Source organism: Hyperolius riggenbachi, chromosome 6 (genome assembly GCF_040937935.1).
Source record: "Hyperolius riggenbachi isolate aHypRig1 chromosome 6, aHypRig1.pri, whole genome shotgun sequence".
In the NCBI taxonomy this organism is placed as follows: domain Eukaryota; kingdom Metazoa; phylum Chordata; class Amphibia; order Anura; family Hyperoliidae; genus Hyperolius; species Hyperolius riggenbachi.
In genome coordinates this window covers 316,331,444-316,347,202 of record NC_090651.1, presented here as the reverse complement: position 1 = coordinate 316,347,202, position 15,759 = coordinate 316,331,444, and the positions used below count along the sequence as shown (strand labels likewise).

Sequence of the window (15,759 nt, the reverse complement as noted above, 5' to 3'; positions counted from 1 at the left end):
GAGCCCAAGTGGAAAAATATATATAAACTTCTGATAGTTAAAATACAAAACACAAAATAGACAACGCGTTTCACAGGTAATAGCTCGCTTCCTCAGGGAATAGGATCAGAGGTTCCCGTATCCTATTCCCCTTGCTGCAAGGCACTGTGTACTGACCTGAGGAAGCGGGATATTACCTGTGAAACGCATTGTCTATTTTGTATTAGAATAAATACTTTTCTAGTGCTACTGATGTTTTTGTTATCAGGAGAGGTAAGATATTACCTCTCATTCTTATTTTAACCATTAGAATTTTCTATCTATCTTTACACGCAGGCGCCCCCATCCTTACGAGTTTCCTGAAATGGGAAAAAGCCTCTTGTCCATAACAGCTAGATAAGTGTCTTTGCAAGAGGTTGGAGGATTTGTTACCCCTCAAAACTATTCTTTTGCAAAGTACAACCTGAATGTTAAAGCGGAATATAACCCTGCATTTCAACTTTGCTCTAAAACATTATTTACAGTATATTATATGCAACCAGCATTTTTTTTTACTAGACCAGCATTGGAAGGGTTACACAGAGTTTTAAAGTTCCTGGAGATTTCTGCAGACGCATCCGAAGCTGAAATAGATACATTTTGTTTACATAAATGTATCTAAGTGTTGAATGTTACACACTTTGGCTGTCCTCCAGCTCAGTCAGAGAGAGCGAGTCACATTCAACACTTAGATACATTTATGTAAACAAAATGTATCTATTTCAGCTTCGGATGCGTCTGCAGAAATTTCCAGGAACTTTAAAACTCTGTGTAACCCTTCCAATGCTGGTCTAGTAAAAAAAAAATGCTGGTTGCATATAATATGCTGTAAATAATGTTTTAGAGCAAAGTTGAAATGCAGGGTTATATTCCGCTTTAGGAGCCATGTAGGATGGTATTGGTCAGGGGGTGGCATACTGCAGCAATCCCTGATTTCTCCACACCATTATTGCTTACTGGTGATAATGGCTGCATGAGGCTGAGCAATCACTTACTGCAGTCCCTCAGCTTCACGAATCAGGGGCAGAATATAGATGGCTCCCTGGACACCCCGTATCTCCAAAGCATACACTCCACAAATTGTTATAAACTTTAGGACCCTTGAGGACCGTAGGCTTACACCCCCCTAGTGACCAGGCTATTTTTTACAAATTAGGCCACTGCAGCTTTAAGGGCTCGCTGCAGGGTTGTACAACTCAGCACACAAGTGACCCCCCCCCCCCTCCTTTTCTGCCCACCAACATAGCTTTCTGTTGGTGGGCTCTGATCGCTACCAGCATGTTTGTCTGTCGTAGATCGCAGCGCTGTACCATGTAAATAGACAGCGGTTTCGCTGTTTAACAGTCTCCTAGCGGCAATCGCTGCTGGGAGTCGGAGACTGATGATGGAGCGGAGCTCCGTCATTCAAGCAGGGATGCGTGTGCACAGCGCGCGTGATCCCATGCAATCTCCGCTCCCAGGACTTCACGCCAATTGGCGTTGAGCAGTCCTGGGGCTGCCGCCCCGTTCATGCCAATTGCCGTGGAGCGGTCGGCTACAGGTTAAAATATCAGTGTACTGTGTGGTTAACATTTTTTTGTAAATGAGGCTCTGATCAGTAATCTAATATAATAGCTTTGCCGATTTTAGCTCTGTTTTAAAATACTGACAAAATACTAGCGTTTCTTTCAACAGTTTACACAAAGAAATGACAGATGAGAAAGAAAGGAACATGATAAAAGCAGAGTATTCAGTCGGAGATCAGCACACGCTGTAATTAAGGTGCCCACAACTGGTAAAATAATTTCCTCAAATGCGATCATTTGATCAGAATTTGTGGAATGATAATTAAACGCAAGGCATTTTGTTCCCATAAACGTTTTGATTAGGGCACTTTCTTTCTTCAGATGTGATCATGAAATCCAAAATTCTGATCGACCAATTTCTGATTTCCAGTTGACCGTAGAATCATTTAATGTCGATTCTCTCCCCATACTGCGTGCTTTTCTGTGCAATTCAAATTATAAAAATCTGATCGAATGATTGCATCAGAGGAAAATATTGTACAGTGAATGGGTTCTTTTAGTTTTCTATCAGAGTAACAGTGTATGCTGTACACATTGGTGGTATAAAAGTAGTATCATAAAATAGAGCTAAAATCTATAATGCAAAGTATATTTAGATTTTGAATAAAGCTGCATTTTAAGACATTTTAAGCACACTTATGTACGAGCTTAAAGAGAAATTCCAACCAAGAATTGAACTTTATCCCAATCAGTAGCTGACACCCCCTTTTACATGAGAAATCTATTCCTTTTCACAAACAGACCATCAGGGGGCGTTGTATAGCTAATGTTGTGGTGAAATCCCTCCCACAAAGAAATTCTGAGTACGTACTCAGTAGTTTCCTGTCTGTGAACCCTGTTACATTGTGGGAAATAGCTGTTTACAGCTGTTTCCAACTGCCAAAACGGCAAGCAGCAGCTACATCACTTGCCAGCAGTAAAAATGTCACCATGTGATACATGTCAGAATATAAATCAGGGATTTAAAATATTTTACAATGGACAAACACTGACTAAATCATTTATACATAATTATTGTAAAAATGAAGCACTTTTTTTATTACATTATTTTCACTGGAGTTCCTCTTTAAAGAAAACCTGGTACGGAAAATGAAAAGTTAGAAAAAGCACACACAGGACATATTTACCTCCCGTGTAGTCTACTCCTCAATCTCTTTCTCTTCTACCGAGTTTTGTTTCTTCAATGTAATCGATGGAATTCTCCATCCATTTTAAAAATGATGATGACCCAGTAACAGCTTCCTGGTCATCACACTGTTTAACTGTAATATTGCCCACTTGAGCCATAGGGAAACATGGACATTACCTAGCTTATCAGTTGTCCTTTCAGTTATAACTGGCAGCAACTGAGATATAACTGATAACAACTGATATATTTCAGTTCTGACAAAATCTTGTCAGAAATCAAAATGATCATATTTAGAAGAAAATGGTGAGCTTCTGAGAGGAACTGGGGGTGAGGTGAGTATGTTATATTCATTTGCAGGTACATCATGTGTTTATTTTAAATAATTTTAACTCGGTTCATTCAGGTCCACTTTAAGGTGATGCAGACAAGAGTTATTACAATTTGAAATTTTTTCTTATTTTTTTGTGAATTGACCCAACGACTGCAGAAAGCTTTCATAAAACACAGGACTTTTTGATGGACAAATTAATTGCAAATATTATACTAAGCTAATACAGCCTTCTCTCATTTATACATATAAAACTGTGTGTCACATCACATTGTGGTTTTCACTGCTGTAGAGTCAAGTGGAGAGGAAAAGCCATGAGGTTTTGTCCCAGGCAAACAAGCAGTAATATTCTCCTAAAACACTGTAGAAAGTCATAGTGTTGTCCTGCATTGTTGATGGTTATCTATTGTAAATGAGCTGCTGGAAGAAGAGAATGACTGGTGTGATGACATCATCACCCTTCTGACCCCCCTCTTTCCTTTCCCTATAAAGAGGGCACCGGCACAGCTGCAATCAGGCAAATAGGAGAAAGCGTTAGTCAGTAGCATTTATTTCTTGGAGAGGATCCAGTTGCAGAGCCCAAAACTACACAGCCTTTCTTAGGACATCCACACAGCCTACAAAGGTAAGCACCATCTGCATTCCCCCTATATGCTAAACTGCCTGCAATAGATTTTATACTACTAGAATTGCTTAATTAGCTTCCATCAAATGGGATTTTATTTTTCAATCTATTAATAATACTTTAAAAAATAATATTTCAAGCCTGTGATCAGCATTACATTTCGCAATAGAAAATGGCATAAAAAGGCTAATTTACAAATATGTGAAGCAGTAAATTCAAATGTCATAAAACTTTTTGTATATTATTATTATGATTGCATTTTGGTTATATATTGTAATGTGTGTATTTGTTTTAGACTGCTGTAGACCTTCTGACCTAATTTTGAATGAAGCCTATTGTAGTTATTAGGTTATGTAAGTCTCCAGGCAGGGGAACACACACAGATATATACACACAGCCACCCACTCACAAGGCAAGTCATTTCCAAGTTCTCACAGTGGCGGGCACGGACTTGCAACTTGTGCCGGGCTGTTTGCTGATGCAACATAATATAGTGGTTGCAGGAGGCTTCTCAGTTCTACAGCCTGAGCATGTCTCAAGGCAATATAATCCCTAGAGCTCACAGTGGGGGCTACTCGGTACTTTTTTTTACAAGTGCTACGCTGTGTATTTAAATGGGAAAAAGCCAACGGTGTAACACAAATATCCCTCAATAAACCAGATCAAAGTATTTGTAAAACCACTACAGGTGACACCTGGCTGTCCGCTTAGAATCTCTAAATTCTAGCAGAAAATGAAACTTGGAATCTGATTGGCTGAAACAGATGGCGCATCACTTTAATATGTTTTATAATAGGCTCGAGTGTTTTCAGGATTGAAAAAAAGGTTTTTTGCAAATTGATTCAGATATCAATTCAGATTTGTGAAATATTTAATAGGGGTTGGCGCCATACTGTTATTGTTGTAAAATACTGTTACAATGGTCATCTTGAAGTTGTAAATTCAACACCAAGGGTACAAAAAATGGCAAGTTGTAAAATGCCTTTTAAGAGGGCTGCATGAGGTCATATTTGGCACAGCAGGGAGCCAAAAACGACATGCCGCCGTTTAGTACATAGCTTAGGCGGCAATTTTCTATTTTAAGCCATGTTTTAAAATAGCAGTGGTCTGCCTATAACTCTATTAAGTAATGGCCCACATTTATCAACCAAACCACTGACGTTTAGTAACACTAACAGGTACGCGTCTGGCCAGCGTTAGCTAGGATAGTTTCACTGAATGGTTTAAAAGGTTTAAAGGTCCGCACACACATCCAATTTTTATCTGCAGATGACTGGCCAATTTCACCATTTCCATGTAGTATGAGAGCTTGCCTACACTTTACCTTACCTTACCTAGTGTGTTCATAGTATTCAAAATCTGTCGGGCCCTCATACTACAGGGCGGTCGTAAAATTGGCCAGTAATCTGCAGATTAAAATTGGATGTGTGTATGGAGCCTTAGTCTGAGTTGTTTCAAGAGCTAAAGCCTGGTACACACACCCAATTTTGATTGGCCAATCACTGACCAATTTTACCACCTCCACATAATTTGAGAGTTTACCTACACAAAGTGTTATAGTATTCAAACTCTGTTGGTCCTCATACTACATGGAGGTGGTAAAATTGGCCAATTAATACTAAAGTTATGTACCAGGCTTAAAACCATAGCATTATATTATGAGATGCAAGAATACATCATGGAGCTACAATGCAAAACATCTTAGTAAAATGCGTATTGATGGGCAGTCACCAACCAAAACCTTGAGTAATAAGGTGCATATCTAATCACAGCCAGTGATGTGTAGTGGCCCATGGCAACCAATCAGGTTTGGAAGCCTAGCATGGGCTGAGTTAGGAAACCCCTAGCCTCTGCTAAATGTAGCTTATTTCACAGCCCTGGCTTTGCACTGCTTAAGTCTGAAGTCTTTGTTCTTTTGTGGTCTTTTAGAAAATAGTAGTTAATTTGCCTATAAGACTTTTTGCTGCTCTACAGAGGTGTACAGTACAAATGTATTTAGGTTAGCAGCAGGGCCATATCAGACATGTCACTGCCAAGGTCATTGTGTAGTTCAGAGCTCGTTTGAGTATCACCGAGCATCAGAATACTTCATCTGGCCACCTGCTGTAATTTTGCTCCAATTTTTTTGGCTATGATTTTTAATAAGTCTGTCCAGTTTTGTAGACAGCTTAATATATTTGCATGATTTCTACATGTTTTCCTTCTAACCCCGCCCCCACCCAAAAAATAAATAAATAAACACATACAGTAAACAAAATACAGGTGGCAGTTTATTGAGACCTGTGCTAAGAAACCTGGAATAGTTGCCCAGAAAACCAAAGTAGAACTGCCAAAATAGTATGAAACGAGTATGGAGGCTGGCTGGTATCTTACTATTTTGGCACGTATACTTACTACAGACTTACTAACTGGTGTTCAGGAAATGCTTTTTAAAACAAAGAATTCCATGAGAATCCCCCATGAGGAGATGGGCTAGTCCAAAACCTGTCAGATCTGTAAGGTTTTAACTGCTTACTTTTTTGCTACACTGGTCCTTTAAGAACCAAAAACCTGATTGTTTGCCCTGAGCAACAACCCTACATTTATTCCAGTTCTCTTTAACTAGTCTTGATAAATTAGTCCTTGTGACAGTTGTAGCAGGTTAGGTTGTCTATCTTCTTGGGTATGTCAGGGGTGCTAGCATGACTTAAGTACTTGTTATACATCAATGCTCATGGTACGGTTATTAAACAAGACCTTACGCACATCATCCTTAGCTTGTGATGCTTGCTGTTAGGTAGGGTGTGTCTCCACCATAACACCATATTAGTCATTAGGTTTGGCGGATTGGTTTTGTCATGTCAGTACCTGATTCTATAATGCGCAGTGCTGCTGAGTCACTGTTAATGCAGTCCATTGGTTTAGTAGTGAGGCTGTCTTTAGTTCTATTCATATCATGCAAACTCCATTTCCTATATTGGCAAATGGCCACTGCCTTTTGTTCCATTTGTCCGAAAGCCAGGTTGTTGTACAAGCCAATCAGATCTGATATTCGACTTCTTCAAAACAGTATAAATATAGAGTGGCTGAAGGAAGCTGGCCGGGTGTTGTTGGACTTGTGTAATAATGACGCTGTGTTTTTTCCTCTGCAGGACTCATGGCTCGATATGACTTTCTGATGTTGTTTTTCCTTGCGATGACAATCAGCATCTGCAGCTCCCTCTGGGTGGACCACAGAGACAGGTAAACATATAACCCCAGCGACTGCATTGATTGCTTTTACTGCTAAACCAAAGACTGTCATTGGCCGACATCCCTCACCAAATTGCCCATCTGTCATACTGATCCTTTACTGTCAATAATTATTTAGTGAATGGCCTACGTGGAACAACAAGTATAGAAATCAGCTGACCGCTCTGACTGTGAAGCTAAGAAATCAGTGTGACAGCCAGGCAAATAGCATTTTCTTAGTTCCGCATAATAATGCCCCATCTGAAAGAGCCGTGTAAATATATTTTCACTGGGCCTTATTATAGCTGTGCCTGTAATCATGTACACTAGGGGTGACAAACTGAAATACAAAGTGGGCCCAATTGAACACTAAAGCCAACCTCAATGTCTAGTGGCCACCTTCCTCCTTTATAAAGGTCCCTGGTGTCTAATGCCCTTCCTCCCCATACAGTTCCCTGATGTCTAGAGGTGCCCCTCCCTTAGTGGCCCTCCTCCCTCTCCTATACAGTTCCCTGGAGTCTAGTGGCCTTCCTCTATACAGTTCCCTGGAGTCTAATGCCTCATCCATCCCCTCTACACTTTCCTAGTATCTAGTGGTCCACCTTCCTCTATACAGTTCCCTGGTGTCTAGTGCCACCCCTTCCCCTATACAGTTTCCTGATGTCAAGTGGTCCCCCTCCCTCCCCATACTGTTCCCTGGCGTCTAGTGCCCCCCCCCCCCATACCCATACAGTTACCTGGTGTCTAATGCTTTCCCCCGCCCATATTTCCCTGGTTATCTCGGGTTTCACCTTTAGCATAGCTTCTCTAGTGGTCTAGAGTGGGCCAAACATAATACACAGATAGTAAAACCACTTGGGGACTAAATTTGATGGCTCTGTGGGCCAAATTTGGTCCTCATGACCAGAATTGACATGTATGATCCACACACATAACTGTGGCATTTATTAAGAACTGTAGTCTCTGACCTATCATGATAATAACCTGTAATGTGTATCTGTATTCCAGGCGTATGCCCCCACCTGTTGCGTCCTTCCTGGAGAAATTAAGAGACCTTTCGAACCAGAAGCACAGTAGAGACGTGAGAGATACCGACTATCATCCTCCTGCTGTAGTGGAGTCTGCAGACAATACAGTGGCAGAGAACTCCCAGGAATACATGCAGAACATCCTAAGGTAAATAAGCTGACAAGGGCAGAGTCCTACACCTATTGGATCTTGTCTTTGAAGAACGTATTCTATCCAATGAACACGTACCTGCATGATTATACTTTCCAAGAACTATGTATTTGGCTATAGTCCCCACTTTTGTCTATATTAACCTCCCTGGCGGTATGATTATTTCTGGATTTTAGGGTCTTTTCAGCATGCTTTAAGACCCTAAAACCAGGAAAAAATCAGGCTGCTAGAGAGATCTGCAGCAACCCAGCATATACTCACCTTCCTGGGATCCAAGGCTGCAATTCTCACTCCGTCCTCTGGGTGGCGCTGTAACCCTGTAGTGAAATTGCCAACAGCGATCTCACCACAGGCATCCAGAGCCTCCGAGGACAGGAAGGAGAATGGCTAGCGACGTCTGGATCCCGGGGGAGGTGAGTAAAAATGCACGCTGCACTCTGCATATTCTCTGCATAGAGCTCCCAGCGACTACTCCGAGTCAGGCTCGGGGTTACCGCCAGGGAGGATAAATTCTATACAGTGTCATAGAAGATGACAGAACTATATAAATTAATAATATAAGGAGAAATCATGCTGAAATCGATCAGGAATCGGCCTGTGAAGTGTGGGCAGCCAACAGAACAGGCACCTTAAGGGGCTAAAAGAGACCGAAAAGCTAAATGTTGAATATAATTTTTCCTTCATAAAACAGACGTTATTTGCAGTAATTCAGCTTTAAATGAGCATCTGTGGTTTCCCATGATGCATCATTCCCAAACATGTATATCATTGCTTTATGCCTCTGAAAGACAAGCCTTCATGCCCCTATGCCTTTGCCTCTGGCTTTCAGAGGCATAAAAAGGTGACTTGCATATTCGGGAGCGTTACCGTCATTAACCTCCTTGCCGGTTATCCTGAACAGAGTTCGGGGTAAACCGCCAAGGAGGATTTCTCAGGCCCTGCTAGCTGCGTGTACTTCCCGATTGCCTCCACTCCGCGCCTATTTGCCGCGCCGCCCCCCCCCCCCCCCAGACCCCTTGTGCAGCCTGGCCAATCAGTGCCAGGCAGCGCTAAGGGGTGGCTCGGGACTCCCTACGACGCCATGACGTCATCCCGATCGTCCCCATGGCGATGGGGAAGCCAAACAGGAAATCCCGTTCTGAACGGGATTTCCTGTTTGCTCAGATTGCCGGAGGCGATCAGAAGGGGTGGGGGGATGCCGCTGCGCAGCGGCTATCATGTAGCTAGCCCTAGGCTAACTACATGGTTTAAAAAAAAAAAAGGGGGTCGCTGCCCCCCTGCCGATTTTTTTGAAACAGCAGGGGGGTTAATGCTCATTACCGTAGTAACAGTCACGCTACTGAAGTACCGTGGGTCACACTAATACTGTAACTTATATGTATTGTAAGTGACAGCTAAATAGGAAGAAAAAAATTACAGTGCATTTACGCTGGTAGAATATATGTATGTGTACATGTATTTTAAATTTTAGTTTCTTTTGTACCCTTAAATGTGTTGTGTGGTATTCTATCCTCCCCTTAGCTCTTCTTTCTCTAAACAGAAAAAGTCAGATTTATGGCTAAAAAGGCACTTTCTGCTTCCTGAGTCATACGCATCCAACAAGCAGAGCATGGAAACTCTGTTGCCATGGTTACGGGGATGCATCATTTAAACCATTTGAAACATTTGAAGTGTCTACACAATCATAGCTGTTTTTATACTGAAATTACAAATTAACTTTTAATAACATTAAAAGTATATTTATTATATATGATGTACTTTTTTCCGATTTACGTATTACAATGTTTAAACCTTTATTTTTCAGCTCCCTGTTGCAGCTCAGAGAGAAGCGTTATGCCCCATCAAGCGGTTCCCGTGGTTGCCCCCTAGGCACCTGCCAGATCCAAAATCTAGCCAACAGAATCTACCAGCTGGGAAACAATGGAAGCAAAGACGGGTCCAACAGAAACACCAATGACCCTCTGGGATACGGCAGAAGGCGGCGCCGGTCCCTGTTCACTAGTAAAGACAGGACTGATTCACCTCAGACTTTACAGGCCACATAGACCATGTTCGGCCCTACAAGCTTACTCCACCATCCAAAGGAGAATTAATATGGAAATTGATATTACGTAGAGCTGAATTTGTGGACTTTCGGGTGCCCTGTGGAGTAAAAGCAAAGGCCAGGTATAGGGAAAGGCTCCTTGGGTGGCAGGCTATCACAGACCCTGAAGGTGCCACGAGGGGGTAGTGATAACAGAAAGGCCCAAGAACTGTGCACTGATCTCCACGTTAGTAAACTAGACCCTCTCTTTACCCTACACAAAGTGAAACTACTATCCCAGGAGTATGCTTTCCAACAATAATAATGTAATGTGCTTTAAAAGCTACTGTGTATCTCCGTGTGCCAAGAATAATATTATAAAGTTGTGTTTAGCGTGACGTCAATGTTATGCTTTGCCGTTCTTGTGGATGACACTTGCAGTGCCCCTACAGGATGCAGGTGAAACGATAAGGGAACAATCGCTTTGTACTTGCTTGTCCCAGTCTTCTTGGGCTTGCTGAGAAGGGAGGAGGATGTCGACGTAAGCCTTAGATCCCCATTCCAAACAAAAACACTTCCTTCTCTTCTAGGAAGGTCACAAGTGACGACTATTTTTTCCTTTGCACTAGATATTAGAAGAAAAATACTTGCACAACAGCAGGTGTTTGTCTTGTTATTCTCTAGTGTCACATCATAGGCTGGCCTGGCAGGCCAGATTATTAAAGCAAAGGCAATCATCAAAGCAGACTGCAACAAATAAATGTTTGTGCTTAACTTGAGCTAAATTATTTTTACGTCTTTAGTGCTGTCATGTGACACATCATCAACACCTGTGACCCTGGCAGGGCATTGGCTCCTTGAAGCTGGCCCCTCTACAATCAGTACAAATAAAAATTCCATCATATTTGGTTAGTGTTACACTTGTGCCCATTTGTGCTGCAATGTTGTATGCTGCAAGGAGTATCCCTTTAAATTGCAAATATGAAACACACGATCATCTGAAATCATTGGCCACGCCCGGGATATTACCTTCCTTTCCTTATAGTCTTACCGCCAAAGGAGGGAGGTTCGCCTGGAGTTGGAGTGCCTCGTAAATTTAAAGGCCTACTCTACTTACTCTACTTTAAACCGTTGGTGTTCCGTTATAGTTCATTCATGTTTTTCCATTCTCTTCTTAGACTCACAGATTATATCATTGTTTTTGTCTTAAAGTCCCTGTAAATATTTGTGGACATTTAGACATGCAGGCGTGATCTGAATGCCCTTTGTGGAATAGATCTTCAGAAGTGCACTACATAAGTTTGTAACCTCTACTTGGCAAACAAAAAGTTTATGCTTATGAATGGAGACGAGATGATGGAGCAGCAGGAAGCAGGCAACAAAGTCACCCTCAATCTGCAGAGCATCATCCAGCCGATGATCAGGCACCTGCAGTTACTGAGAGATCTCGGAGGAAACATAAACTGGATAAGTGAGGAAAGCTTGTTGCTAGAGCTGTCTACTCACTCCTTCCCCCATGGCATAAACAGATGTTCAGGCCATACTTTAGAAAGCCTTACTACTAACCAGAGCTGACTTCCAGTGATGCTTGCAAATTTCAGCCAAAGTCATTTTCGCATTGAAAATGCAATTTTCGATTTTGAGAAAATATTTCCAAAAATACATTGTATTTTCGTAATATGGTAAAAAAAGAAAAAGTAATTTTTACAGTGAAAAGTGAATTTGCTAAAAGTACAAAAATCCCATTTTACATTAAAATTTGCAAAAAAAAGTGAAAAATCACAGACTTATTGCTCAAAACTCTAATTTTACATTATTTTTGCAAAAATGAATGCAAAAAGAATATCGCTATTTTCTTAAACCAAACGATTGTGGCTTTACAAATTATGACTTCTTAGGTAATGCAAAGTGTAATTTTCAGATATGAGAACATACTTGTAGTTCAAAAGAAGCTACCAAAAAAAAGCACCCCAAAAATAAGAACTCAGCAAGTAAAAAACTGGATGTTTTCCCCCACCCTAATATCTCAGTTTATGGCAAAGGGAGAGACTGTAAAAAAAAAATATATATATAGGATGTAAATATTTATTATACACACAAACCAGATATTTATAGTTTTACAATTTATTTGTGAATACTTTAAATTAATATTTTAAGTTATATATTGTTGGGTATTGCAGATTTTTTTATATGTCATGACACGTGGGAAATATTATGTACGTTGTTCACTGATTAAAAACATGTTCATTCGTATCAGAGTGTGTTCTGGTGTGTCCGCAAACATACAGTGAATTTCTATACAGCAGGAGGAGGTGGCAGCACTTGATTAGGCAAGCTGCATCTGAATGACCAACGGCATGGATGTGCAGAGCCTAAATATAGGCAGGGTACACAACATGCATTCCAAACAGATGCAACACAATGGAGGATGTTGGCCACCTCTGTTGGTAGTCATTTCAGGAGCAGCCCGATTAGGAAAGCTGACAATTTATACCTATACATTGAATTTGTTCTTTACGCTTTGATGGCTCTTCAGAAGTACAGCAAAGTCCCCGGTATCCGGCACCGGCGGGGATCGACTGATGCCGGATACATGCTCTTGCCGGTTGCTTGAACTTTCTTGCAGCATAAAATACTTACCGAGCCTCCGGGCGACGGCTTCTAACCTTCCTGTGTCTCCTACCGGCTTTATGCTGTCCTCTGTGTATGGCTCCCAGTGTGTCACCTGACCATGCACAGATGCCGGAAAGCCGCTAGGAGCTACAGGAAGGTTAGAGGACCACAATGGAGGCTCGGTAAGTATTTTATGCCCTGCAAACCCCTTTTAAAACCCCAAGCACAGTCCCCGTTATCCCCTCAGGCATGCCAGTTAGTTGAGATTCCGGTTGCCTGAGTTCCCGATAATGGGAACTTTGCTGCAGTAAACAATGGAAGGAAAATGATCTACAGTTCAGACCAATTGGTGGAATCATTTTAGTAGATGAAATTACAAGTTGCAGAAGTAGAATGGAACCAGGGGCATAACAACAGCCCAGGCACCCCCCCGAGTAGTTGTCATAGGGCCCCCTGGGATCCAATCTCCTGCCCGCCATGCTCTATCCCCCCACACACACACTTTGCCAGGAGGACACCCATGACAAGTAACACAGGAAATGGAGTAATATTTACCTGCTTCCAGCGCTGCAGGTTTCCTCCATGCTACACAGCGACACGCTCTCTGCTGCTATTCGCTGTCACCCGATCACGTGACTCGCATCGATTATGTGATCGGTAGCTGGCAAATGGCGGCTGTGATGCATGGTAGTGATCGGCAGCGCTGGAAGCAGGTAAACATTACACCACTCCCTGCACTCATTTGCATGCGGGTTGATAGAGGGAGGAGGAGGAGTGGGCCCCCAGACCCCCCTCAACCCCTCCCCGCTATGGCTATTGTTCCACCCCTGAATGGCACTGATTTATTAACTGGAGCAATGATAAAGCATTAGCCAAGAGCAGCCAATTACAACCAGAATTCCTTCCACAGATTAAACCTGATTGGGTGTTCTGGGCATATGCCCAACGTTTGCTACAGTCTGCCGCTGTTGTGCTTTGCCATAATAAAAGTGCATCCAGTCTATACCATGTGCTGTCATGAGGCAGGAATCTGGGCTCATTGGAAGTGAGCCTTAAGATTGGGAACCCATGACTGCTCCTGCTGCTTCATCCTCTTGGAGGAAGATCCATAGCAAACCTATGCTCTTAGCTTGTGACCCATCAGCCTTTGAAGGCCAGGAGTGGCAACAGGTTCTTGCTTGCCCTTCATAGCCTACAGGGGTGTCAAACTCCATCCAGGGAAGTTTCTAGGCTAAATTGCACCCAGAGCGAGAGTGTAAAAATTGCACCCCTTGCCCCCTCCCCCGTGGACTTGTGAACCCTTACTCTTTAGGGACAGTCACACAGCCACAGGTCACAAATAGATCTGCCTACTTACTAGTGACCAGCCGCACATCCAGGAGGAAGCAGGGACCAGGAAAACACACAGGCAAAGAGAGCCCGGAAAGCCGACTCCTCCATGGGCGCCGCGCACAGCCTGCAGTACCGCTACAGGACATGAGGTGTCATCACGCAGTGGTGACGTGATGATGACTTGATGTCTGACGCGGGCAGCCTAGGAGGAGTCAAGGAAGGTGATCGCGCTGGTAAGCTTCTTTCTTCTTCCATTTGGCTGCAACGTGCGTCACCAGCTCCCTGGCGGTTAAGTCCTTCTGCCTGCACCCCCTTCTTCTACTTGTCAGTCTGCACCCAGGGCGATCACCCTGCCCGCACTGCCCAAGAGACGGCCCTGACTCCATCACATAGGGGGGCTAAATCTAAAACATAGTCTAAGTCGCGAGCCAAATTGTCTTAAATAAAGTGTCCTATTTATGGTGACGGAGAGGGAGCCGGTTTATGCTCCTTCTCCACTCCTCCCCCTTCTGCAAAGTGGTGCAGTGGAGTAGTTTAATATTCACCTGCTCCAGGGTCTTCTCTAATCTTCCTGCCAGCCACACGCTCTGTGCAGTGTGTCACCTGTTCAGAAGCTGGAGGTATGGATGTATAGAGCATGCTGCTGCTGGGAGCTACAGAAGACACGCAGCACTGGTGCAGATAAATATTACCCTGCCCCACTACTCTGGTATGTTGGGAGAAGTAACATGGGGCAGTTGGATCTAAGGAGGGGACTACATGCTAATTTTGCTCGTACTCCTATGGGTTGTTGCTGCACCCTGGCTCAAACTGCCAATGTTTTAACCAGAAATCCACATTCATCCGGCGGGCCTTGAGTTTGACACCTGTGGCCTACATGAAAGACGAAAGAGACAGGTTCACAGGTGCAAATTTAAAAGCAGTGGCACCAGCGGTTATTGTGACCTAGCTGCAGGATTTTTAAGCATTCTTTTTAACCACCTCCTCAGTCAGGGGCGTAACTAGACATCACTGGGCCCCCCTGCAAAACGTTGGATGCCCCCCCCCCGTGAAGCTTTGGATGGGGCCCCCCACCCCCCTTGCTGCACAGGAAAACTGAGGACCAATGTGTTTTCCCCATGCAGATAAAAACACTTAGACTTAAAGGAAATGTCAGGCAATCTATGCTTCCCCCAGATCTACTTACCCGGGGGTTCCTCCAGTCTCTTGCAGCCGACAAATCCCTCGTCGCAGCTCTGCTCCCAGTACGTACACACACACACACACAGCCGTATTATTTTACTACATGAGAGCACATGCTATATGGAGGAACAACAATGACATGCTGAACATAACAAATAGTATTCTCTGTAACTTTGGCAAAACATTCAGAATGTCACTGATTGATACTGTTATTATGGGATCTTGGACTCAGTGAGACAGCAAGCTCTCAATGAAGCAACAACAGTAAGACATCAATCTCCACTCTGCTGTGTTGTAAAAGTAATTAGAGGCCATAAGGTCATTAGCCTGTGTGATAATCATACGAATCTAGGATTCCTTTCAGAGTGAATAAGGGAAAGTCTATAACTTTTTTTTAAAAAATGTGACTGGTTCTTTGTTAGGTTGTACATGCAGTCATCAGATCTTTGCAGCAGTGAGACACAGATGTTTTTTACGAACCCTAGGGAGCAGGGACAGTGTACAAATTCCAGAGTGTGTATGAGTCCATATCTGTGTGGTGGACACATGCAGTCA

General features: G+C 42.9%; 1 protein-coding gene across 1 annotated transcript; it reads left to right on the top strand.

Annotated features, from left to right (window-relative positions):
* The first annotated feature begins 3,569 nt into the window (after positions 1–3,569).
* On the top strand, positions 3,570–10,475 carry LOC137522861 (pro-adrenomedullin-like). Its single transcript, XM_068243002.1, has 4 exons — positions 3,570–3,665; positions 6,797–6,887; positions 7,884–8,051; positions 9,859–10,475. The coding sequence occupies exons 2-4, from the start codon at positions 6,802–6,804 to the stop codon at positions 10,097–10,099; spliced, it is 495 nt and encodes a 164-aa protein (XP_068099103.1). The 5' UTR covers positions 3,570–3,665; positions 6,797–6,801; the 3' UTR covers positions 10,100–10,475.
* Positions 10,476–15,759: the final 5,284 nt, after the last annotated feature.

What these genes read in the sequence shown, in the direction of transcription:
- LOC137522861 (XM_068243002.1), top strand. Translation starts at nt 6,802, where the DNA reads ATGGCTCGATATGACTTTCTGATGTTGTTTTTCCTTGCGATGACAATC. An exon ending in TGGGTGGACCACAGAGACAG is followed by an intron (nt 6,888 to 7,883) that starts GTAAACATATAA and finishes TCTGTATTCCAG; the next exon opens with GCGTATGCCCCCACCTGTTG. An exon ending in TACATGCAGAACATCCTAAG is followed by an intron (nt 8,052 to 9,858) that starts GTAAATAAGCTG and finishes TTTATTTTTCAG; the next exon opens with CTCCCTGTTGCAGCTCAGAG.